At 45.4% G+C, this 26,210-nt stretch overlaps 1 protein-coding gene across 1 annotated transcript in view; it reads left to right on the top strand.

The window, feature by feature from the left end:
* The first annotated feature begins 733 nt into the window (after positions 1-733).
* TBC1D8B (TBC1 domain family member 8B) overlaps positions 734-26,210 on the top strand; it is a 61,077-nt gene continuing 35,600 nt past the window's right edge. Inside the window, exons 1-6 of the mRNA XM_069747069.1 lie at positions 734-1,194; positions 9,050-9,160; positions 11,362-11,480; positions 12,694-12,919; positions 16,492-16,732; positions 24,083-24,290. Of these exons, the coding sequence (XP_069603170.1) occupies positions 1,068-1,194; positions 9,050-9,160; positions 11,362-11,480; positions 12,694-12,919; positions 16,492-16,732; positions 24,083-24,290 (1,032 nt within the window). The 5' untranslated portion in view covers positions 734-1,067. The remainder of the gene's footprint in view (positions 1,195-9,049; positions 9,161-11,361; positions 11,481-12,693; positions 12,920-16,491; positions 16,733-24,082; positions 24,291-26,210) is intronic.

Here is a 26,210-nt window from a genome sequence, read left to right as displayed (position 1 = left end):
ACATTGCAGTGCTATTCTTCTCCACTAGCTCAGACAGGAGACATTGCAGTGCTATTCTTATCCCACCAGCTCAGATAGGAGACATTGCAGTGCTATTCTTCTCCACTAGCTCAGACAGGAGACATTGCAGAGCTATTCTTCTCCACTAGCTCAGACAGGAGACATTGCAGAGCTATTCTTCTCCCACCAGCTCAGACAGGAGACATTGCAGAGCTATTCTTCTCCCACCAGCTCAGACAGGAGACAGTGCAGAGCTATTTTTCTCCCACCAGCTCAGACAGGAGACATTGCAAAGCTATTCTTCTCCACTAGCTCAGGCAGAAGACATTGCAGTGCTATTCTTCTCCCACCAGCTCAGAGACAGGATACAAGGCATAGAATGGCCAGAAATGTTTTATCCCATGTACTCACATATTGGATCATTCTGAAGTTACCTGAAACAAGTGCCACATATTTGACATCACAACCCTATGGGGCACAATGATGCCCGCTATTGAGAAATACTGGCTTCTCACATGAATGCTGACAGTTTTGATATGAGGCCCTTGTTTGCCCACAGTTGGGTGTGTGGTGCTGGCAATCGGAATTTAATGATGGATAAAAGTTGGATTCCCCCTTTAGTAAGTATGTCGGTCCTGATATTGTCCAATCAGAGCTCAGTTTTCATTTTCTAAACTTTACTGAAAAAAATGAATCCTGGATGCTGATAGGTTGCTATGGGCAACCGTGTCACCTTGCTGAAAGGTGACCTCTGAAAAGAGCAGGGAATGTAAACTGCAGCAAGCCTCCCAGGATCAGTGTCCTGTGCTGCCCAGACAGAGGCGCCCCCGGGAACACCGGACACGGCCACCCTCAGGGCCACACAGTTATGCCCAGTCGTCCCCTCAGCCTCCGGGCAGGCGTGGTGCATTCTGGGACTTGTAGTCTTGGTCACGCCCTGCTTCCGTTCTCCACAACCGCCCTGAGAACTACAACTCCCGTCGCATGCTCGGGGCTCCTGTGTCTTGGCAGGTTCGTTGCTTACGTGTCTGCAATGGGGAGGAAGATGTGACTCCGGTACCGACAAGATGTGGCTGAGACCGGAGGAGGTGCTGCTGAAGAACGCCCTGAAGCTGTGGGTGACGGAGCGCTCCAACCCCTACTTCGTGCTGCAGAGGAGACGGGGCTATGGAGAGGAAGGCGGGGGACTGACAGGTACCTGGCCGGCGGCGGAGGGGCCCCCAAAGAGTGACGCCGGGCTACTGCTGCGGCTCTATACACAGCCTGCACCACTACAACGCCCAGCATGCCAGGACACAGGTTGTCAGCAGCCTGCAGCTATCGGGGCATGCTGGGCGCTGTAGTTTCACAACAGCGCGCAGGGCATGCTGGGTGTTGTAGTTTCACAACAGCGCGCAGGGCATGCTGGGTGTTGTAGTTTCACAAGTGCGCAGGGCATGCTGGGTGTTGTAGTTTCACAAGTGCGCAGGGCATGCTGGGTGTTGTAGTTTCACAACAGTGCGCAGGGCATGCTGGGTGTTGTAGTTTCACAAGTGCGCAGGGCATGCTGGGTGCTGTAGTTTCACAAGTGCGCAGGGCATGCTGGGTGTTGTAGTTTCACAACAGTGCGCAGGGCATGCTGGGTGTTGTAGTTTCACAACAGTGTGCAGGGCATGCTGGGTGCTGTAGTTTCACAAGTGCGCAGGGCATGCTGGGTGTTGTAGTTTCACAAGTGAGCAGGGCATGCTGGGTGCTGTAGTTTCACAACAGTGCGCAGGGCATGCTGGGTGTTGTAGTTTCACAGCAGTGCGCAGGGCATGCTGGGTGTTGTAGTTTCACAACCGTGCGCAGGGCATGCTGGGTGTTGTAGTTTCACAACCGTGCGCAGGGCATGCTGGGTGTTGTAGTTTCCTGCCGTGTGCTGGGCAGCGGCAGGTGCATGACCACCCACACCCATTCCTCCAGTGGGATGACAGCTCTGTGGATGGAGGGTGCAGACCCTACGTGTGACAGGACTGTGCCCCTCTCACAATGTCTCCACAGCCCGCGGCCTCAGACGCCATATACAGAATTATCCCACTAGAAAGCTGCAGTCATGATCTGACCCTGAGCCCCACCCAGAGCTGTATTCACAATGCAGCAGCTTCCTAGGGCCATCTCTGGAGGCATCGTCACCTCTTTATGGGCTGTTGTATGATGAGGTGACGTGTGAGGCGCAGTCCTGGGATTCTGCGTTGTCTCTGCGCTCTGATGTTCTGTAGATCTCCAGTATAACGGGGCGAATCTGCTGCGTGGAATCTGTTAGATTAAGTAGCTTGACATTCTTGTAGGATTTCTCTTCTTGGTGCTTGGCATGGCACTGGGGTTACGGGGGCCGTGCTGGCACTGGGGTTACGGGGGCCGTGCTGGCACTGGGGTTACGGGGGCCGTGCTGGCACTGGGGTTACGGGGGCCGTGCTGGCACTGGGGTTACGGGGGCCGTGCTGGCACTGGGGTTACGGGGGCCGTGCTGGCACTGGGGTTACGGGGGCCGTGCTGGCACTGGGGTTACGGGGGCCGTGCTGGCACTGGGGTTACGGGGGCCGTGCTGGCACTGGGGTTACGGGGGCCGTGCTGGCACTGGGGTTACGGGGGCCGTGCTGGCACTGGGGTTACGGGGGCCGTGCTGGCACTGGGGTTACGGGGGCCGTGCTGGCACTGGGGTTACGGGGGCCGTGGAAGCGCACAAGCGCGAAACGATCGTAGTCCTGCTCTTTCTCCCCGCACCGCTGATCTCTCCCAGGCGCCTCTCCTTACTATGTCCGTTGTTACGTTATGATGAATAAAGGACTTTGATTCGCAATCTACCTGGGTGAGTGCCGCATTTTCCTTTTTCTCTTTGGATATTTGTTCATATATTTCTAGGAGGAATAACAGAAGAACACATTAGAGAGCAAAGAGAAACGATGCTCCATGTTTGTGTTTATGTTTTTTTTTTTTATTGGGTGGGAGGGTGAATCCAAGGATTTACTAACCCTGCCATGGCAGGAGAGGGGACCATTCCTCCCCAATGCTGTCATCAGACCGCTGTGAATCAATGTGTACCTGATCTATAACTGATGGCAGCCGCAGCTGCTTATTAACATCATTCATCTTTTGATTCATATTTGGAACTGAGCTTGATGGCATTAAATGGAGAAGACGAGGGGCACGATGAGTAATGGCTGTTGCTGGAAGGACTTGTAAATAGTTAATGGCCTGCAGCTATTGTCACAGCGACTCCTTACTATGTGTTTGTGTTGTCTATACAGTGGCGGTAACATTTGTATTTATTTTTCTTTTAGTGTAAATATCAGGTCCCCACAACTTCATTATTTGTAGTTATCTCCTTCCCTGACTTCAGTGGTGAAAATGTATTATTGAAAATAGCTTTATTTTTTTTTTTTTTTTAATTGAATATTTTTGGCTGTCCTTATCCTATTAATGACCTTAAATATGCCTTATTGCTGACCTTAGAAATAAGAGACTAGTGTCCCCCAAGGGGTGAGAAAGTGGCGGATGGCGGCTGTACACTATAACACCCTGCTGCTTTGGTCACAATTGATGTTGGCAGCAATCATGGCCTTTTGACACCTTTAAATGTAGCTGTCTATAATAAAAGTGGCATTTAAATGGTTAACAAAGAGGGAGCATCCTCTTTAATTCCACAGGCTCCCAGAGACCGCAATTGTGTGATCCCCATAGTTGCCATGACAATTCAAGGCCACATAATGGCGGTGGTCTGTTTGGATATTTGCAACATTTTAGTGGGAAACATAATTTCTGCAAATCTATGCAGTCTTTTTAATTGCTCTTTAAACAATTTATGCAAAAGCAAAGGGAACCTGTCCTTAGATTCATGCTGCTTGCACCACGCGCAACATGAATCAGGGCCTGGCTGTGCGATTGCGGCCCCTGATGCCTTATACCCCCCTCGATACAATTGATTGACAGGTCTCTCCTTTTGTATACACGTAGGATAGACTTCAAAACCAACATTACCTGGCTGTATTCACACAGTCAAAATTTCTTGCTGCTGGTGAAGTCATCAGGAATCCAATGAGAGTTGAGTGTATCTTCAGTCCGAGTGCGATCTGGCAGATAATCGGATCGCACTCGGACTAATGTTAGTCTATGGGGCTGTGCACATGTCCAATTTTTTCCATGTACAGAGACTGTGCTAGAAAAATATGGCTGTATGCCTGAGTTTTATCCAATATTTGGATCACACTCGGCCATGCAAGTCAATGACTGCATGGAAAACATCAGACTGCACTCGTATGGCATTTGAATGCAGTCCGATTTCCACGGCCTCACAGAGTGAAGAAGATGAAGGCTTTTTTTCTCCATCTTCTGTTCATTCAAGAGACTTGGACCACGGTCAAAGGCCACGAGCATCGGTCACACTCTGATCACGCGCATCGGTCACACTCTGATCACGCGCATCGGTCGCATTCTGATCATGCGCATCGGTCACACTCTGATCACGCGCATCAGTCGCATTCTGATCACGCGCACCGGTCACACTCTGATCACGCGCACCGGTCACACTCTGATCACGCGCACCGGTCACACTCTGATCACGCGCACCGGTCACACTCTGATCACGCGCACCGGTCACACTCTGATCACGCGCACCGGTCACACTCTGATCACGCGCACCGGTCACACTCTGATCACGCGCACCGGTCACACTCTGATCACGCGCACCGGTCACACTCTGATCACGCGCACCGGTCACACTCTGATCACGCGCACCGGTCACACTCTGATCACGCGCACCGGTCGCACTCTGATCACGCGCACCGGTCGCACTCTGATCACGCGCACCGGTCGCACTCTGATCACGCGCACCGGTCGCACTCTGATCACGCGCACCGGTCGCACTCTGATCACGCGCACCGGTCGCACTCTGATCACGCGCACCGGTCGCACTCTGATCACGCGCACCGGTCGCACTCTGATCACGCGCACCGGTCGCACTCTGATCACGCGCACCGGTCGCACTCTGATCACGCGCACCGGTCGCACTCTGATCACGCGCACCGGTCGCACTCTGATCACGCGCACCGGTCGCACTCTGATCACGCGCACCGGTCGCACTCTGATCACGCGCACCGGTCGCATTCTGATCACGCGCACCGGTCACAATCTGATCACGCGCATCGGTCACAATCTGATCACGCGCATCGGTCACACTCTGATCACGCGCACCGATCACACTGATCATTTAGAAAAAAATGACGCCAACATTTGCTTTTATATATTTGCATTAAAATAAATAAATTATACAGTGATTGATGCAGCAGTGAAATAGGCAAATGCAATTCTGGGATGTATTAACAGAAGCATACAGTCTAGATCACACAAAGTAATTATTGCCCTCCACTCCTCTTTGGTCAGACCTCATCTGGAATACTGTGTCTAGTTTTGGGCACCATATTTTAAAAAAGACATCAATAAACTGGAGCAAGTTCAGAGAAGAGCGACTAGAGTGGTGACCGGTCTGCAAACCATGTCCTATGAGGAACGGTTATAGGATTTGGGAATGTTTAGCTTGCATAAAAGAAGACTGAGAGGAGACTTAATAGCTGTCTACAAATATCTCAAGGGCTGTCACATTGTAGAAGGATCATCTTTATTCTCATTTGCACAAGGAAAGACTAGAAGAAATGAAACTGAATGGGAGGAGACACAGATTAGATATTAGAAAAAACTTTTTGACAGGGTGATCAATGAGTGGAACAGGCTGCCACGAGAGGCGGTGAGTTCTCCTTCAATGGAAGTCTTCACACAGAAGCTGGACAGACATCTGTCTGGGATGATTTAGTGAAAACTGCTTTGAGCAGGGGGTTGGACATGATGACCCAGGAGGTCCCCTCCAACTCTACCATTCTATGATTTATAAGTGCATCCAAATGGTGCAAAAAGAAGTATAAAACAAATTATTATACAGCCACATGAGTTTAAAAAGGCAAAAAAAAGCAAAAACTTGGCTGCTGAATTGTGTATAGGCAAAAATGAAAATAATTGGCCAGTCATTATAGGAGTTTTGAAGAAGCCCTGTCCCCATCGCCAGTTTGTTACTGATCTTCACTCACCATCCCCAGGTCCAATGTTAACATCAATAACTGAGCTCATTGGCTCATTCAGACAACTCGGGCAGAGTCGCAGAGCTAAGCTACTGACTCCAATGACATGGGTCGGCGCCGAACCTGGGGAGGGTGTGTAAAGCGCAATTTGTTTTTAAAAAAACCTCCAGGGGAGAGTGGTTTAGTGTATTGGCAAACACCTTTGATGCGTGGTCATTAGCATGTTAAGTACCCCCGCTTTTCTTTTCGCTTTCCCTGCTGCTACCAAATGAGTTAGCACCAATGCCCTCACCCTGTACATAGACAGAGCTTTATGAAGCATTTGTCAGTGTCACCCATATTAAGGATCCGTTAAGGAGGATTTCCATTAGTGGGTGCACATGGAGGAGTCACTTCTCCCACATTCCTGGCCATATTGCTTGCTGTATATGAGTATATATGTAGTCGGCTTGCATCCTGTGGGCTCGTACTTCTGCGGTCACACACGGGCTGGTACAGAGATCCAGGTGCAGCACTTCTCTACGGACCATAATGTCCTGGGCCCTTCTTACTGGACAGGTGCATGTTGGCTGATACTGTGGGGACTCTGGGCTCCCAGCCTTGTTGATGCAGTAACTATAGTCCTCATGCAGTGCAGAAACCACTGGGCTCCGCTCAGCGATCCATATCCGCTGGGATCTTGCAGGGAAGTCCTGGTATTGGTAACGATTTTGCCTTTAAGTGCTCCACAACTGTATTGCTTTCTCACTTGGCAGAGCGGGCGCTTTGTTGTTATTGATGGGTTCTGGGGGTGGCTGATATTGGAGACACAGTCTGACAATGTTGTGTCTGCAAAGCTGCTGAGACAGTAGGGACGTAACGTTCCTTGGCAGACGTGGGCACCAGCTCGCCAGCTTTTCCACTGGCGTTTCTTCATCGCTTCCTACATGAGTCATGTACGGTAAATAACATAGTCTGCTCTGAGCAAATGACAGCAGCGGGAAATCAGCCCTGCTTTATAGGTACTTTAGGGGGCTATTTGTATGTAATGACTGGCATATGCCGCCAGGGAGGGCCACCACTGTGCCCCTACCCATCCTGAGAGTGAAGGGGTGCTCTAGTGTAGTGCCGTGCCCCCTTGTAAATCTCCCTTCACAGAAACCCAGCTGTCCAGGGAACTGCAGCCAACCTCATTCACATACAGGAAAATGAGCTGTTAGGCATAGTGGCTCATAAAATATTAATAGATTTTTCGCTTCTTTTTTTCACCATTTCAAAAATTCAAACACTTAATTCTCAGTAATGGAGGAGCGCACTGGCCCTATAAAGGTATTGCTGGATTTGTCTGAAAAAGAGCTGTATGTGCATATAGTTTATAGGGGTGAAATCCTGCTGCCAGATTCCCGCTAAGCACAGTTGTGGTCCATTGAGATAAATGAGGGTTATCAAAACCTAAAGCCTGAAAATGCTTCCTGCCATAGATCCCGTTCAGTGCAGCAGAAGAGTGCATGTCCTTCCACATCTGCATGTCGTGCCCAGACCCATTGTTTTCTGTGAGTCTGACCCATCTGCAGGGCAGAGAACCGCTGAACATGACTCTATGGATGACTTGCTTTGGGCAGATGTTAGCTAGTCACCCATGCATTAGCATGGGCTTTAATGGGAGAAGAAAGAATCAATGAAATAAGGATGCGCATAGTTAATAAGTATATCATTTCATTGATACAAAAGGGACACACATAAGAGCAATCAAATCACTTAGAAACATGCAACGATACAAAAACCATACCCCTGCCCAAATATTAAGCAACTAGTACAACAAATTGATATAATAATCAAAGGCAACCATGGAAACGAGTTGGAAATAATCAGATTTGGTCTACCCCAAATAACCATGCACTGTAGGAGAGGTGGTATGAATGCAGTGCCCATTGGTGATAAGGTATGAAGAACTGCTATAGGGCAAATACCTAAATAATTAACGATTCATTAAAATGGACGCTCACTGCTTTTACTTTACGTTTGGAAATATATTTGGTTAGTGGACCTTTAAACCACCCCTACTACTGAGAAAAAAAATGCATTATTCTCTATGAAAGAGGTATCATTGGTGAGAACAGTAAGGGGCTTCAGTAGGGGCATAATTACTATATGCTTTTGCCTCTCCCTGTTTATGAAAATTGTGAGAGCTAACCCAGCCTACTCCAACAAGTAATTTTTTTAGGAATGGGGTGGAGGAGCAATTGGGTATTTTGCTATGGAGAAGTGATGAGCGAATGTGCTCAGACAATAGCCGTGAGACCTGCAGCCGTGGGGACTAGAACATATTATTCGAGCACTCTGAAGACTCTCTGTTAGCACCAGAGCATGCTCAGATAACACCTTGTCCCAGCACATTCGCTCCTCACTACTAAGGAGCCCTGTGATTTGTATGTACACCCCTGACTATGACCACTGGTCCGTACAGTTCTAACGTTCTCTTCTGAAACGTTCCATAGTCCTATGTGCGACATCATATCTCTGCCAGTTTAGATTTCCGTTCTCGTTTTTCACCTGTAATGGCCGCAGATATTAGCAGGTGGAGATCTCATTGCTCTGTTACCTGCAGGGAGCAGAAAGACGAGTAGATGGGAATGAATAATGCAGCAGGTTACAGTAACCTGACCTCACTAGCTTCCTTCACCAATGTATGCACTATAGGTTTTAGCTGAAAGGTCAATTTATCATTTTATTTTTTTAAGTTAGAGAGACATGCTGTAATGTAATAGTTAGGCCTGGTGAAATCCCCGCCAAGTGCACGTGCTGTACCCCTTCTGCACCTTTCCCCATTGCTTTCAAATAGGTGTTCAGAAAAGATTTAAAAAAATGCGTAGCTGCAGAAATGTCACTTCTATATAAATCTTCCCAGGAAGGGGGCAGGTTTAGTTTGGTGCCAGAAGAATGAGAGAATGTAATGCCCCTGTTTGCCCTTCGCCCTTCAGGTCTTCTTGTGGGAACTCTTGATGCGGTTTTGGATTCAACTGCTAAGGTGGCGCCATTCCGGATTCTCCACCAAACCCCGGAGTCTCAGGTGTACTGGTCCATCGCTTGTGGTGAGTAATGTTACCTGGCACATGCCATAAATCTAATGCTCAAGTGTTCTTCTCACTTTCTAACCCGCCGTAGAAACATGTCAGCTAATCCGCAGCTTGAGATTAGATGAATCTCCACAGGGAATGTAGGGTAAATCACAGAATCCTGGCATGAAGGATACCCAGCCTGCTCGCTGAGAAGCCGGCGTGGGAAGATGCCGGCACATATTAAAGGCTATGTTCACACATGGCGTTTTAGCAGTGTTTTTTCTTTTTTCTACAGGAAAAAAAATGCAAAAAGATGTGCACTTTTGCCGCTCTTTTTTTTTTGCATTTTTTCTGCGTTTTTAATTTTTCTCCTATTCATTAGAATGTGTGAAAAATGCTGCAAAACACTGAAAGAAATAACACGCTGCAGATAAAAAATAAAAAAACGCAAGGAAAAAAGTGAAACATGTTCATAAGTGTTTTTTAAATCTGTCACTTTGCTGGAACTCTAAAACACTGCAATAAAGGCTTGTGTGAACATAGCCTTAACTGTTGACAACGTGCTCGTTTTGCCAACTGCTTTCTCTCCCATCTGCCCACTAGACCTGAAGCTTATCTTAGCGATCATGTTCTCGCTACAGGGAGCGTGGGGTGAGCCGTTGCTAGACATCTCCTGAGATCGGGCATTTAAATTCAGTACTTGATCCCAGGGTGGATTTGATTTAAATCTAACTGATTTAAATCACGATTTAAATCACGATTTAAATCACTAGTCAGTAAGGCTTGATTTAAATCAGTGATTTAAATCAAAGTTTCTACCTAACTGAATTTGACTCCGCAGAGGTCCCAGCCTCTTCTTCATGGCAAAAATGTTACAACATGAACAGAGTTGAGAAAAAGACCTTAATCCTATTGTTCTACAAACCTATGAATACAGAATCAACCCCTTCAGTGCCAAGTCCAAGAAGTTAGACAGTATGTTTCTGATTGTTTGGAGTGGAATAGATCTGCACAATACAAGAAGAATGTGAATCTAAGTGTGAGGAGGAGGATGACTCGTCTTCATAACCGCACTTCTCATGATGTTGCCTCATTCGCGCCACCAGGCCTTGCATCTCTTTGTTGCATCGTTTGCATTTTGCACGCATGTCTGCCTTACCGATAGGCGAAGGAGCTTCATTAAAATATTCCCAAACTGGGTCTCTTTTACGGCCTGCTGCCATTATAAGGAAAGAATGTAATAAACCTCAGATCGTACACACAAACAGATCCAGACTTGTCTGTCTGTGGCTATGCTGCAGTATTGTGCTCAAAGTTTCACTTTCATTTTCTTGTCTGCTTGCCCTTCCTCCTCCTTAATCCTGGAACAATAGGATTAAGGTCTTTTTCTCAACTCTGTTCATGTTGTAACATTTTTGCCGTGAAGAAGAGGCTGGGACCTCTGCGGAGTCAAATTCAGTTTTGAGAACTGCGTAAGTAAAGCGAGCGTCTGTGATAATATAGGAGAGAAACTGCCCACTAATCCTACAGAAACCTCTGGAAGAGCATGGCATTGTGAATGTTACACATATACAGCCTTTATTCTACTGAGTTAAACAACTCAGCTTTATCTCATGATGGAAGAACCTTTGGATGGTAAAATATTTTCCTCAAAAAGCAGTTTATTGAAAAAAATCCGATTTAAATCAAAAAATTCCGATTTTTTTTTTTTTTTTTTTTTTTTTTTTTTTTTTTTAAACATTGATTTTTATCCACCCTGCTCGATCCTTTTCGTCCCCAATTTCATCTATCGGGGGTCCCCATACATAAAACAGCTGGTCCAGCCAAAACAGTGACATTTTGGCTGCCTGAGAAGTAAAAAGTGTACATGGCGGTGCTGGTAGAGTGTGTCCCCATGTCCTCCGACCACCCACACTATAATGCCGGTCTTCTTTGTGTGTATTGGAGACTTGTCAGCCGCTGTTCCTACGTGTGTGGGTGGGCTCCATTGGGACGGCATGCCGTGTAGCCGCAGGGATGCTGGTGTTAATCTCCTCTGTAATACTTCTCATTATGGCATGCTGTTCTCTCCACTTTCCTTCACAGCGTATCTGTTTACAGCACATAATCTAGGGAGCTTCTTTTGTATCACACAGAGAAGTCTAACACAAAGCATTGCTGCGAACGTGCAAAATCTGCCTGACCGCAGTGATCGTTTCCTCCTTTAGTTACAATAACCGCGTTTGTTTTCTTAGGAGCCAGCAGGGACGAGATATTAAAACACTGGCAATGGCTGGAGAAGAACGTCTTGAAGACGTTGCCTGTATTTGACTCAAGTGATGACATTAACAGCTTTGTTCAAGGCAAAATTAGGGTAGGTCCTTTTTATTTATTGGAGTTGTATTTTCATAAGGAAAAATCCAAAAGGCCTTCAAAGGCTTCCTGCCTGTAAGTGGAGAACAGAATACCGTAGGATTCAGAAGCTGAGTATTAGCAGGGTATCACCTATTCATAGGATGGGGAAGAACTGAGTGATTGCTGGGGGTCCGACCACTGGGAACTCCAGCGATCCTGAGAAAGCCCACTCTGATTGGAGTGGAGGCCAAGTACGACCCTTTCGGGGTGTCCCTTTTCGGGAAAACCTGGCTCACAAGCGCTCTTCTCACTGTCCTCAGGACCACTGTTGAGTTTTCACCGCTGCTCCTGGTGTCTAACATTGGCTTGCAGCGTCAATCTCGACCAGAACAGCAGCCAATCAGAAAGCTCAGGGCCTCCGCCAGAATGTGCCGCTCAGACCTGCTGCGCTCACTGATTGGCTACCGGGATATCGACATGGTGTCAGTGCTGCAGCCGATATCAGACTCCGAGAGCAGCGGTGGACCAGAGGACTGTTTTTTATATAACAAACTGTGCCCTGACACCAGGATTTTTTGAAGGAGGACAACCCCTATAAGGCTACGTTCACATTTGCGTTGTGCGATGTTGCGTCGGAGACGCAACGCACAACGCAAACAAAATGCTCGCTAAAACGCAGCGTTTTGTGACGTATGCGTCCTTTTTTGTCGAATTTTGGACGCAAAAAAAGTGCAACTTGCTGTGTCCTCTGCGCCCTACGCTTGCGGCAAAAAAAACGCATGAGTCGCAAAATGCAGCACAACGCATGCCCATGCGCCCCCCATGTTAAATATAGGGGTGCATGATGCATGCGTCGCCGCGGTTGCGCCCGACGCACCACCGTAAGACGCTAATGTGAACGTAGCCTACCATGGTATTCCAGGACTTGATGACATAGGCTGTCATATTCTGGAGGTTTGGATCCTCACTAGTGACCCTTTACCAGCTGATCCTGAAGGTGACTTTACACATTGGGTGAGTGGTCACTCAGATTGTCGATTTCAGTATAACTAATATATGAAGAACTTGGCACTCACGTATAATGGGAAGTATTCGTTTTAATTGCAATCCATCGCTAAATATGACATTTTGGTCTATTATATACCTTCCTCAGACAAACACATTTCCTACCATTGAGATGCTGCTTGTCCTATGATAAATTGTCTGAGCTCAGCTGATCACTTCTCTTTAAGGGTCTCATTGCTGAAGAAGGGAAATGCTCATTTGTGAAAGAAGAGGATCCTGAAAAGTTTCGTGAAGCTCTCCTGAAGTTTGAGAAATGCTTTGGTCTGCCTGACCAGGAGAAGCTTGTGACCTACTATTCCTGCAGTTACTGGAGGGGCAGAGTTCCTTGCCAGGGTTGGCTATATCTCAGCACCAACTTTTTAAGCTTCTATTCATTTCTTCTGGGCTCAGAATGTAAGTTTCTAAAATCCAAATAGCCGACTGATGTGTTCCTTCAGGAATAAGTGCCGCTGCATCTTGGCAACCTGCATAAATTTGATTAGCTTCTTTACTATTTTATGTATTTTGTGGTGTTCACTATTTTCATCTTGTGTTATATATAGGCCTGCACTTATCCTTCTGCTAGCTTCTTGTCAGTCTTACATGCCCTTATTGTTCCCTGCATCACCTGATTGTTCCGGATATAACTTCTTGTTAGGCTACGTTCACATTGGCGTTCCGCCAATGTGCGTCGCTGTTGCAGCGGCGACGCGCCCCTATGTTTAACATAGGGGACGCGTGCGTTTTTTGGGTGGCGTTTTTTGACACTTGCGTCGTTTACGACGCTAGCGTCGGACGCAAGAAAATGCAACAAGTTGCATTTTCTGTGCGTCCGATTCTCGTCAAAAAACGACGCACGCGTCGCAAAACGCGCGCGTTTTTGCGTGCGTTTGTGCGCGTTTTTTCGTGCGTCGCGCGTTGCGTCGCCGACGCAGGGCGGCGCAACGCTAGTGTGAACGTAGCCTTAGTGCATTATCGGATGCCATCAGATTGTATAGGACAAGGAACTTCTACACAGTTCCTTTATGGAAGACAGATGACGCAGAATGGGGCTCATCTATGGTCACTGGATGCATGCCTGAGCAAGGTAGAATAGGATTCACCTGTAAAAGGAATGTGTCATCAGAAAATGGCCTAAAAGATCCATTTTACACATATTATATTGAAAAAAAAAAATGATTGACCTTTTTTGATGTTAGTATCAAGTTGCGGTTTATGGCAGCTTCCTGACCATAGAGAGGGATTGTTAGTTTGTTGTCATTTGTAATCTTATGTGTGATTGGTTCTTATAAACTATATAACCTTGCTCTTGTTGGTGTGATGCCACCCACAGAAGAAGGCAATCAGCCGAAACGTACGTAGGGGCAGGCATTGGCTCCCACATGTGGTAATCTTTGCACTACTAATTATACACGTTTGCTTTTGATTATTTTACGTCTGTGGATATAATAATCTTGTACCAAGTATCTTGATCTTTTTGCTTGATGTATAGTCATGTGTAGTATATTAGTGTGTTTAGTTTTATGTAGTGCCTCTGTACAATATATGGTGGGTCTCCTTTGCAATTTTTCTGGTTTCCCACTTTTTTTAATGTCTTGCTTGTTCTTTTTTGTTTTTTCTTTTTGTTAATAAAATTTTGTAATTTTTTTTATGATCGGTTCTTGTGTACAATTTTTTCTTATCTGATTACAAATTATGTTGAATTTACTCTTTGATCTCTGTCTGTTTTTTAACTGAAAAGGTTCTTATAGTCGTATTTTTTACACAATAAAAACCTTGAAGTACTATAGGTCTCAAAATTGCTTGTAGTGCTTATAGCAGCAGCGTTTGTGAGTCTCTTTTACATTTTATAGTCGTTTAAGTGTTTTTTTTTTTTTTTTTCAATTTTTCTTTAATAGTTTTTTAGTTTTCATATCACTATCTTTGTTTAAAGGGATTGTCCACTACTCGGATAACCCCTGCTCAATCACTGTTTTCCCGCAGTAAAGTAACACCTGTATTCCCTTTTGATGGCGGCACTGGCTGTCCTGGGGCATCAGTGCTGGCTACACTTTCCCCTCTTTTGGACAAATCGGACATCTGGAGGGAAAGAGAGAGCAGATGCAAATCTGACATCTGCGGGTGTCCGTTATGTCCGAAGGCGAGGAGATTGAAACCAGTGCTTACTGGCTGCAGACCCTGACATAGCCAGCGCCAACACCGCAGAATAGTGTTGGCATCAGAGGTGAGTATTGATGTTATCTTATTGGGGGGAAACTTAGGGATTGAGAAAGGGATGTGTAGTAAACAACCTCTTTAAGAAAAAAAAACCTTGCAATTTTTACACTTGCCATTAGCCTTGACGTTCGCAGCAATGCACTGGACTCATGCCCTACTGAATTGTATTGAAGCATTTTATTAGCATGCTCCTATCAGACCATTATAAAGGGAGAGGGCGCAGGTGAGCTGTGACATCACCTGTTGTGAATGGTGGATTCTGCGTTGCTTACCTTTTTATTGCTTACCTTTTTAGCAATCTCATTATCCTCACTGATGGAGTTAAAATAAAAAGTGTTCTGTACAGAAGAGGTTGTATGGGTCTAGTATTAGGCCTAGTAGCCAGTGTGATAATTGCCTGATTTCAAATGTTTATTATAATATATATATATATATATATATATATATATATATATATATATATATATATATATAATTATAATATATATTTATGATATGGAAAATTGGGGGGGAAAAAACCCATGAAGAACTTTTTACATTTAATGTAAACACAATATTAAACAATTGGTCATTTCCTGATGACACATTGTATTTAAAGCTGAATCCTGATATAGCAGGGCCTTGTTCACACTTACATCAGTGATCACAGCCAATCACTATTCTGTGTGATCTCCTATTATCACTGAGGGATCCTCCAACCATGGTATTGTTCCTCTTTTCCATATAGGAACACTGTCATGTCATATAAGCAATGATGAAATCCACCGCACTCCCTGTGTGGAATATCTTAGAAATTATTATTGATATCAGACCTTACGGTCTGTCTCACCAGCACCCCGATCTAAATTGCGCAGGCCAAATTAGATAGAGATATATATATATATATATATATATATCTCTAAGCAATGATGGACGTGTGGATGGGGAAAGTAGTAACCCCTGTCAATCCGTTAATTGTTGGGTCAGGAGAGGACATGGATTCCCTCTGATCTGATAATAAGGGCTCTCATATTGACAGCATCTGGTCTGTAATCTCCATTATTTTTAGGCTTGTACATAGGTTTTAGAAGTGTAGAAACATTGACTGAACAAAAGCAAGCGCTACAAGCATTTACTATTAAATGAAATGTCAGTGATCCTGATCTGTCCCTGAGACGTGAGGATGATGATCCTGGTAGCGGATAGCCTTAATCCCCATTAGTGACACTACTTGGCGGCAGTGCTTCTGGATATAGAGTAGCACCAGTGGTTGTATGATTGGAGATAATGACGTAAAAGCCCCCCATACACTTTAGATTTTGGCTGAACGATGGTTCAGCTGGTCATTCAGGTGGCAGCCATCTTGCCCGACTCTGCCGAGTGCTCCTGACCTCTCTAGGAGCCGCTATCGGACATCTGTGCGAGCGGCTCATCTATAGAGAACAAAAGGATCGGCTGTTAGACATTGGACATACTGGATCCTTATCTCCCTGTCACCTATCGGCACCCTCATACACTTTACTATCAGCCAAATATCGGTAGGCTCAGCTGGTATTATTGTAATGTGTATGGGGCGTTTAGATAAAGATTTCACTGTATGAATTTACATAATGTAGATGTGTGATGTTACATAATAATGTAGATGTGTGATAGATGATGGTGTACATGTGTGATGGTGTACATGTGTGATGTCAGATGATAATGATGGTGTACATGTGTGATGTCACATAACTGGGTTGATGTATGATGCTGATGTTTTAGTAATCCGAATTTTCCTTTTTTTATGCCAGTTAAACTCATCATCTCGTGGGATGAGATCTCGAGATTGGAGAAGACGTCCACCGTTCTCCTCACAGAGAGCATACATGTCTTCTCTCGAGGGGAAGACCATTACTTCTCAATGCTTTTGCACATTAATGAGACTTTCCTGTTGATGGAGCAGCTCGCAGGATATGCTATTAAGAGACTTTTCGATAAAGAGACCTTTGAAAATGATCCAATATTAAATGATCCTCAGCAAATCACAAAGAGGTAAGCACCCAAAGTTTGTTGTCTGCTCCATCCTTTCCATGCGTCTTCTTCTAATATTTCTTCCACCTTCTGCAGAAGTCTCTTCTTTGGTCTCATACACTGTGGTGGCACGTTGTATCCCTCTTACTACATTCTACTGAATCCTGGTTTTCTTACGTCAATCTAGCAGTAGACTCGGGGATAGTCCTATTTACCCACTTAAAGGGAACCTGTCACCTGTTTTTTAGCTATTAAAGGGACACTGTCACCTGAATTTGGAGGGAACAATCTTCAGCCATAGGGGCGGGGTTTTCGGGTGTTTGATTCACCCTTTCCTTACCCGCTGGCTGCATGTCCTCCATAGTACACGCCTGCGCAAGGCAAGATTGCCTTGTACTATGGAGGACAGAGAATGAACTTCAATCCAATATTGTAGCCTGCATGCAGCCAGCGGGTAAGGATAGGGTGAATCAAACACCCGAAAACCCCGCCCCTATGGCTGAAGATTGTTTCCTCCAAATCCAGGTGACAGTGTCCCTTTAAACTGGTCCCAGTGTGTTGGTATTGATGCAGTGTGCATCAGTAACATGTTTTTGTCAAAGAAAAGCTCCAAGTATTAGGTTTAATAAAAACACTTTATGTCATTAGATAATTCCCCCACATACCTTTCAGTCATAGGGGCGGTGACTTTATCTTCTCAGTCACGGATCAGTCAGTGTACTTTTGAAATTAGGATCGCCGACAGCATTGCATTTGATTGCCGTGACTGGCCCCAAGTCTCGGGAACCACATATCACATCCCGCGTGTGCGCACTGACTCTGGGAGTACAGCCTCAGCTTCATGTCAGATGAGCACATGTGCCGGAGCGCACACAGTAGAGCGCATAGCTCTGATCGGCTCCGGCGCATGCGTCATTTGACGTGAAACTAGGGCTGTACACCCACAGTCAGTGCGCATGCCCGTGACACAGATGGGCACTGCGCATGTGCGGGATTTGATACATGGTTGCTGTGACTTCGGTCCTAATACTTGGAGCTTTTCTTTGACAAAAATATGTCAGCGATGCACACCGCATCACTAAGCACACTGGGGCCAGTTTAATAGCTAAAAACAAGGCGACAGGTTCCTTTTTAAATGCTGCTGTCAATCTCTCTCAAAATAAAGAAACTAAATAACAAGTAGATCACTAGGTCTGTAAAAGTCTGATATTGAAAATTTAATTAAGTCAAAAAATAAAAAAATAGTAACGCCAGAATGACTGCACCAACCCCAAAAAATGCAATACAAGAAAAATTGAAACCTCACATGATACCAAGAAAAACTACAACTTATCAAACAGGAGAAAAAACAAGCTTTCACACCGTTCCATCAGCCGAAAAATAAGTCACGGGTTTTACAAAATGGAAGCACAAATCATTTATTTATTTATTTTTTTATTTTTACAAAGTTCAGTTTGTTTTTCCAAGAAGAGGAATAAATGAAAGCTCAAAAATGAAGGGGTTAATAATCTCCTCCCTGAGGTCAGGAGACGTCTTCAGCATCTTGTTCTGAGTCCTGCGTTCTGTCCCATCGTCTTCACGTCCGGGGCATGTGCGATGAATCTGTGTGTACTTGCACTGACGTCGCCGTTCAGCCAGCAGAAGAATTCATCATTGACCTAATGTAGAAAAGAATAATACATAGAGAACCCTGGTTAGAAGTCCAGTAGACTAGACCGTAGTGTTGAATGTTGATTAAGGGCAGACCAGTTCCTTTTAAATACACGTTTGTGTAGTAGATTTGGAGATTTCAGAAAAATAACTAGGGGTATGTTTCCACGGTCAGGATTGCATCAGGATTTGACGCAGGTAAAATCTGCACCTGAGGTCACTGGCAGGTCACCTGTGATTTGATGCGTTTTTCATGTGTTTTTTTTTTTATGCGGATTTGTGTGTGTTTTTGTAAGCTAAATAAAGATATACAAAAAAAAAGTGTAATTGTCATTTCTTGTCCAACCTTTTCTTTTACATACTCCATTGAAGAATGTTTACACACACAGACAGATAGATGATAGATAGATAATAGATGGATAATAGATAAATAATAGATAGCCAAAAAAAAAGAGAAAAACGCAAATGCACTCACCAAATATGCAGTTTCAAGTGTCCTTTATTGTAACACCAAACGGTACATCTTCATGGCACGGGGGAGTGGAAAGCAACGGGTGGGAGTGCGGCAGACAAGACGACGGCCGTTTCGCGCTACACGAGAGCGCTTCTACGGGTCCATATCCAAAGGGGAAGTGACGCCAGGTTAAGTAGGTGAATGAGCACGAACTCCACCTGCGTCATCATCCCATTGGACAATAGAAAAAGTGCACAGTGTATTAAAAACATTTAAAAACATACGCATATTACTGACATAAAGAAAGCACAAATATATAATAATCCTGCAATCAAGATATAGCATTGACATATAATATTACGAACGAGATATAACTCACAGCTAATGCCTGTAAAGCCCATCTAAAAAACGGGGAGGAATGATAACATCACGAACACTCCTACTGATGTCATATCAAAAAGCGTGGAAAATACGACAAAATAGCAGCACCAAGAAATCTCAACAAAAAACTAAACAATGAAGAAAACGATGCAAAAGACGATAAAAAACAATGAAAAATGAAATGATGGTGCTGCTATTTTGTCGTAGTGTCGGGTATTGAGGTGCAAGACTTGTGTGAGTTTCCTGCAAGTGTGACCCCGGCCTTAAACGCAATATCTGTTTAACTTAAAAAAATAAATAAATAAAATAGCGTGGGCTCCCGTGCAATTTTCTGCGCCAGAAAGGGAAAGCCAGTGACTGGGGGACTGATGTTTGTAGTCTGGGATGGGGTTAATACCCATGAAGCTCCCCAGGCTATGAATATCAGCCCGCAGCTGTATATTTAGCCTTTACTGGCTATTAAAATAGGGGGACTCCAGGCAAAAAATGACGTGGGGTCCCCCTATAATTTATAGCCAGAAAGGCTACACATACAGCTGCGGGCTGATATTCATAGCCTAGAGAGGGGCTATGGATATTGCCCCCCCCCCCGGCTACAAATACCAGCCGTAAGATGCACCAATTCTGGCGTTTAGCCTCTCTCTTCCCACTGCCCTGTAGTGGTGGCATATGGGGTAATAAGTTGTAATGTCACCTTTGTAAGGTGACATTAAGCCGGCTTAGTAATGAAGAGGCGTCAATAAGATAGCTACCATTACTAATCCTACAGTTGGTAAAGGGTTAATAAAACACATATGCAGAATAATGTATTTTAATGAAATAAAACACCACACAGTTTTGACATCTTTATTGTACGCTCATTACTGCGACACCCTGGAAAAAAATAAAAAATAATAAACCAACAGTATACTCCCTGTAAGCGACGTAGTCCATTTAATAACGAGTGTCCCACGACGAGTCCAGCTCTGCTACATCTGGATGCCTGACATCCAGACATAGCAGAGCCTGTAGATGACCACCGGAGATAACTCTCCAGCGATCACCTACACTGCAGCGTTCTCAAAATCAGATGATCAGCTGACCGTGAGAACCAGCCTAGTGACCGGAGATAACCCCCAGTCAGGTGCACGGCAGTTCTCACGGTAAGCTAAGTTATCACGAGAACTTAGCTTACTGTGAGAACTGCATTGGACGTGGGGCTTCCAGCGGTGTGACTGGTAAGACCTTATTTAATTTAGGAGACATGCATAGTAAGCTGCGTTTACGCAGTTACTACGAATGTGACTAATCATTAGATTTGATTTTACCGCATCTAACGATAGTCTATGGTAAATTTACGGTGCGGCAACAGAGCGTCACCGCACTGTAAACAGACCTGCGTTCTGGAATGGCGCGCCGCATGTCTATTTACGCAGGTTTGCATTCTGCGTCTTTTAACGCGTAGTGGAGATGGGATTTCATGCAATCCCCTCTACTATGCTGTAACATCTGGACGCTGCGTGTTTGACACTGTGGCTCTACGCAGCGTCAAACACGCAGCATCTCCTGATCGTGGAAACATACCCTAACAAGTTCTAAATGAATCAGATCCGAAAGATGTGTCCGCCACAGCCAGTAACTGTCTGCCGCTCAGATGTGTGCAGCACTATTCCCCAGCTTATTTCTTATGAACAGCAGGTTTCCTTTCTGTTTTAGCAGCTGGAAGGGATTTGGTTATTTGTTTTTCTTAAGCGCCAGTAATGCGAGGTAGATATTTCCTTATTCTGCAGGATCTGATGACTTCTGCAATGTCTAATAAAACACCTGGTTCACATTGTAAACCTTATTTTCCCAATGATTCTTAAAGGGGTTTTCCAGTTTTCGAAATCCCCTGTCCCCCTCGCCTTCAGTTTGTATTTTAAAAACTTAAACCAAGCTTTACTGCCGCTCCCTTGGTTCACTGTTGAGTCTCCGATACTTCTCCTGGTGTCAGTTATTGTCTGCAGCACCGAAGCTACGTCGGCAGCACTTCAGCCATTAACTGAGCGCATCTCTGCCTGAGTAACTGAGCGCATCTCTGCCTGAGTAACTGAGCGCATCTCTGCCTGAGTAACTGAGCGCATCTCTGCCTGAGTAACTGAGCGCATCTCTGCCTGAGTAACTGAGCGCCTCTCTGCCTGAGTAACTGAGCGCCTCTCTGCCTGAGTAACTGAGCGCCTCTCTGCCTGAGTAACTGAGCGCCTCTCTGCCTGAGTAACTGAGCGCCTCTCTGCCTGAGTAACTGAGCGCCTCTCTGCCTGAGTAACTGAGCGCCGCTCTGCCTGAGTAACTGAGCGCCGCTCTGCCTGAGTAACTGAGCGCCGCTCTGCCTGAGTAACTGAGCGCCGCTCTGCCTGAGTAACTGAGCGCCGCTCTGCCTGAGTAACTGAGCGCCGCTCTGCCTGAGTAACTGAGCGCCGCTCTGCCTGAGTAACTGAGCGCCGCTCTGCCTGAGTAACTGAGCGCCGCTCTGCCTGAGTAACTGAGCGCCGCTCTGCCTGAGTAACTGAGCGCCGCTCTGCCTGAGTAACTGAGCGCCGCTCTGCCTGAGTAACTGAGCGCCGCTCTGCCTGAGTAACTGAGCGCCGCTCTGCCTGAGTAACTGAGCGCCGCTCTGCCTGAGTAACTGAGCGCCGCTCTGCCTGAGTAACTGAGCGCCGCTCTGCCTGAGTAACTGAGCGCCGCTCTGCCTGAGTAACTGAGCGCCGCTCTGCCTGAGTAACTGAGCGCCGCTCTGCCTGAGTAACTGAGCGCCGCTCTGCCTGAGTAACTGAGCGCCGCTCTGCCTGAGTAACTGAGCGCCGCTCTGCCTGAGTAACTGAGCGCCGCTCTGCCTGAGTAACTGAGCGCCGCTCTGCCTGAGTAACTGAGCGCCGCTCTGCCTGAGTAACTGAGCGCCGCTCTGCCTGAGTAACTGAGCGCCGCTCTGCCTGAGTAACTGAGCGCCGCTCTGCCTGAGTAACTGAGCGCCGCTCTGCCTGAGTAACTGAGCGCCGCTCTGCCTGAGTAACTGAGCGCCGCTCTGCCTGAGTAACTGAGCGCCGCTCTGCACAAGCTGCTCTGAGCCCAGTGATTGGCAGCAGTAATGTAAATGTGAAGTACGCGCTATAGATACTACAGGCTGCGGCAGGAACCCTGCTCTGGACCTGGGGATGATGAGTGAAATCAGGTGTATTTTTTTTTTTCTAAACATACTGCAGCTGAGGACAAGGGCTTTCCAAAATTGGGAAACCCTTAAATAATGATCTTGTAGGTCAAATGTCTGTTGCAGTGAAAGAATTTGCGGTTCCTTACAATATTTTAGTTTACCTTCTGTCACGTTTTATTATTTTTATGTTTCATTGTTTTTACACCATTTTTAACCATGAAATGGAACCTCATATGGACGGACTATTCATTGCACTTGGTGCAGATTAAAGCTTCATTTTCAGCAGTTTTGCTGCAGAGCAAAATGAAAACTGGCTGTTCTCTTTTTTTTTTTTTTCCTATGATGACAGCTGGGGGTCTTTGCTGCAGAACCCCCGTGATCAGCACAGTTATTTAGTGCCCAATAGAGCATCAGGAGCAATTGAACATCCCCTGTGGAGAGTATAATGGGAGGCTACTTACCACAAAAGCATTTTCCATCTCTTATGCAAATAGATTAAAGCACCGCTCCAGCTGTTTTTTTAATGTATTGAAGAGCTGGAGTGGTGCTTGTAATTTAAGGTCCATCCCCCCAATCTCATACTTACCCGCCGCAGTCTTCTCCTCTATCACCGCCATTCTGATAAGTCTCCATCAGTTTGTGGCTCCAGTGTTTGCTGGACGAGCCGGAAGTCGCTTTTGCAAGTTTATTAAAGCCTCGTTCCGGCTCTCATAGACTTACATTGAACGCTTGTGAACGTTACCTCTGACCTCCTGTCAGTCAGAGGGTCCAGTCACAAGATGGCGGTGTGCGACCAGAGGGGCGCCGATAAAAGGTGAAGACGCCAGTGGGTAAATATGGACTACAGGAGGCACCACTCTAATACTGAAAAAAAAAACAGCTGGAGTGGTGCTTTAAGTAATAAGTCTTAATGGAAGTGGCCATAATTCACATCACAGTTGTAAGTGAAAGGATTTAAAAAAGGAGCTTTAGCTTTTAAAAAAAATTTTTCATGGTGCGCGAAGTGGACATCATTATACAAAACGGTAAAAGCCTTTGCAGACGATGGAACGATGATGTGTGTGTAACATGCTGGTAGCCCAGTGCTTATAGCCGGGGTCTTGCATTGCTTCCCTGGATGATGGCTGCTTATCCCGGAGCCCCGGCATTACTGTGGGAACTTACAGGCAGAAGGGTATGTGCGCAAGGAGATATTGAAGAGTCTATTTGATATACTATCCAAAAGATGCCTGAAAAACTACTCAAAAGGCCCTTGAAAAACTCTTCCAATTCATTTCATTTTTATTATACAATGACTTTGTTATTCATATATTCAGTTTTTTGAGTGTTTTATTTCTTGACTTAAAAAAAAGTGCCTGGTGACAGAAAAGAAAGTGGATGTTACTTCTTTGATGTAGCATCTGGTGGCAAACCCTCCAAACTAGGCAGTGTCCACTCTGATGGCTGCTTGGGATGGACGTGCCATCAGTGCATATCTGTACATGGCATCAGCTCATCCATTTATGACCACGCTGTGACCTCAGCAACCGATCACAATATAGTTTTAATTTTATAAATTTCTATATAAATAAAAGCTGGGATCTGATTGGTTGCACTATCCAATTGCTGCTGACGTAATCACTTGTGAATCGGTCATCGATTGAATGTATTTTATGTAACAGATCTTTGTTTTTCAGTTTGTAACAAGCGTGCAGATTACTTTCTTATCTTGATCTTTTAGGGGTCTGGAGAGTCGCGCTCACAGTGAAAATTTCACTACATACTTTAGACTGACCAAAGAAGAAATCTTGAAGGAGGTGCATGAGTGTTTCCTGTGGATACCCTTCAGCCATATGAATGCACTGGGCAAGATGTGTGTTTCTGAGAACTACATTTGCTTTGCAAGCCATGATGGCAGTTTGTACAGCACAATCATCCCATTAAGAGAGGTAAACGCTGTTATCCCATTGTGGGACCTCGCTCTATGATGTGCTTATGTGCATCTGAAGGAGAGGTGGTCTTTATGAAAGCAACAGTCAAGTGTCTCATAGACTAAACCAAGGCTTACTAAACTTTTTTTTTTTTTTCTGGGTCCCCACAAATTAGACTAAGATAATGCCCGACCATCAGGCTGACCAAGCTGATGTCTGGGCCTCACCTGTAATGGAAGTGTGTACAAGAAATAATATTCTCCCGCATGTCATCTACAACTAAGGGGCGATGCACTGGTGCCGAGGTCGGGCTCGCAGTCTGAGCATGTAAGCACATGTTCACACTGGCCACTAAACAGACAAGCAATTACCTGCAGTAAATAAATAAAAAAGCAATAGTGCATGAAAATAACATAGGCTACTTAGTTAACATAATTTTGATTTTAAAAACTGTAAAAGCCATCCCACCATGTCACGGTGACCCTATTCGGGACGGTCCTAACCTCTAGTATTAAAGCTTTACCATTTGTCAAGAGACATGCATGTGGATAAGGCTTGAGAAGGACTGAACCCGGCTAGTGGACACCAAGGCATGGGGAACTGGTTGAATGTACAGCTCACAGAAAAGGCAGGCCACTCTTTTATATGCACAGGGTGCAAACAAAGGACCTCCCACCATGTCACGGTGCACTATTGCTGTTTTATTACTGCAGGGTATTTGCTTGTTATGTGTTTATCTCGGGTTTTGTCTGTTTAGTGGCCAGTGTGAACATGTGCTTACATGCTGCATACACACCAACTTATATTCCAGTTCATCTCTTTTTAGTTTTTTTGTTTGCACCCTGTGCAGATAAAGGTGTGGTCTGCCTTTTTTTTTTAGCTGGACATTATTCATGCAGTTCCCCATGGCTGCTTTTCCACTAATTGGCTATCAGTCCTTCTCAGCCCTCTTCCACATGCATGTCACTTGACAAATGGTAAGGTTATGATATTAGAGGTTAGAACCATCCCCAGTAGGGTCACCATGAAGTGGTGGGATGGCTTTTACATTTTTTATTTTTTTTTTAACTAAAATATGTTATTGAAGCACTATGTTATTTTCAGGCACTATTGCTATTTGTTTATTTACTGCAGGGTTTTTCCTTTTTAAGTTTTTATCCTTGGGTTAGTAGTGGCATCAGCAGTGCTATGTATGGCTAAAATCACAATCTCCTATGAACAGTAGCTAAATGCCTCCTTTCACAGGAGGATCATAATGACAGACATGGGAGTCATCAGCAGATCCTCCGGCTGTAATGACAACCCATTGACGCAACTCGATCACATCACAGTCACGTCAATGGGAGTGTTGAATGACGCGCGCTTTTGCCTGTGCCTTTTAAATGCTGCAATCAGAGATTGACAACGGGATTTAACAGTAGAACGGCACGTTTGCTGCTGAAATCGGCCTTCATTTGCCGGGGAAAATGCGAGTTTGGCTGTCTGAGCCCGCATCAAAGGCATATGACATACATGTGTATCATGTGTCAAAATGGGGTTAAAGGGTTCCCCGACCAATTATAAAATTAGCGATGGCTTCCAATGTGGGGAATACTAAGGCCGATTACACACATCTGTAAACGCGGACTGTTGTTACATCGGAAGAGCCAGCTCTACTGCTGCGTATATGCCAATGAAGCAGTTAGTCCCGGTCGGGGGCTCAGCACTCTGGCTCGGTTTTCCGGTGCGAGATTGTGAAACCTGTGTAATAGTGTGTAATGTACGTACTGTTAGGTTTTTGCTTTTTTTGGCAGTTTGTATGCTGATCACGTGGCCGCTCTTAAGCAATGTTCACACTTGCAGTCACGTGCAGACAGCCATCCTTCCTGCTTCTTTCTATAGATCATTGAGAAAGGTAGGAAGAGAAGCTAGTCGGCACGTGACCACAAGTGTGAAATC

The sequence above is a fragment of the Ranitomeya imitator genome, chromosome 2 (genome assembly GCF_032444005.1).
Source record: "Ranitomeya imitator isolate aRanImi1 chromosome 2, aRanImi1.pri, whole genome shotgun sequence".
NCBI lineage: Eukaryota > Metazoa > Chordata > Amphibia > Anura > Dendrobatidae > Ranitomeya > Ranitomeya imitator.
Note: the sequence above shows the minus strand (reverse complement) of the source record. Positions and strands in the feature narration are given on the sequence as shown.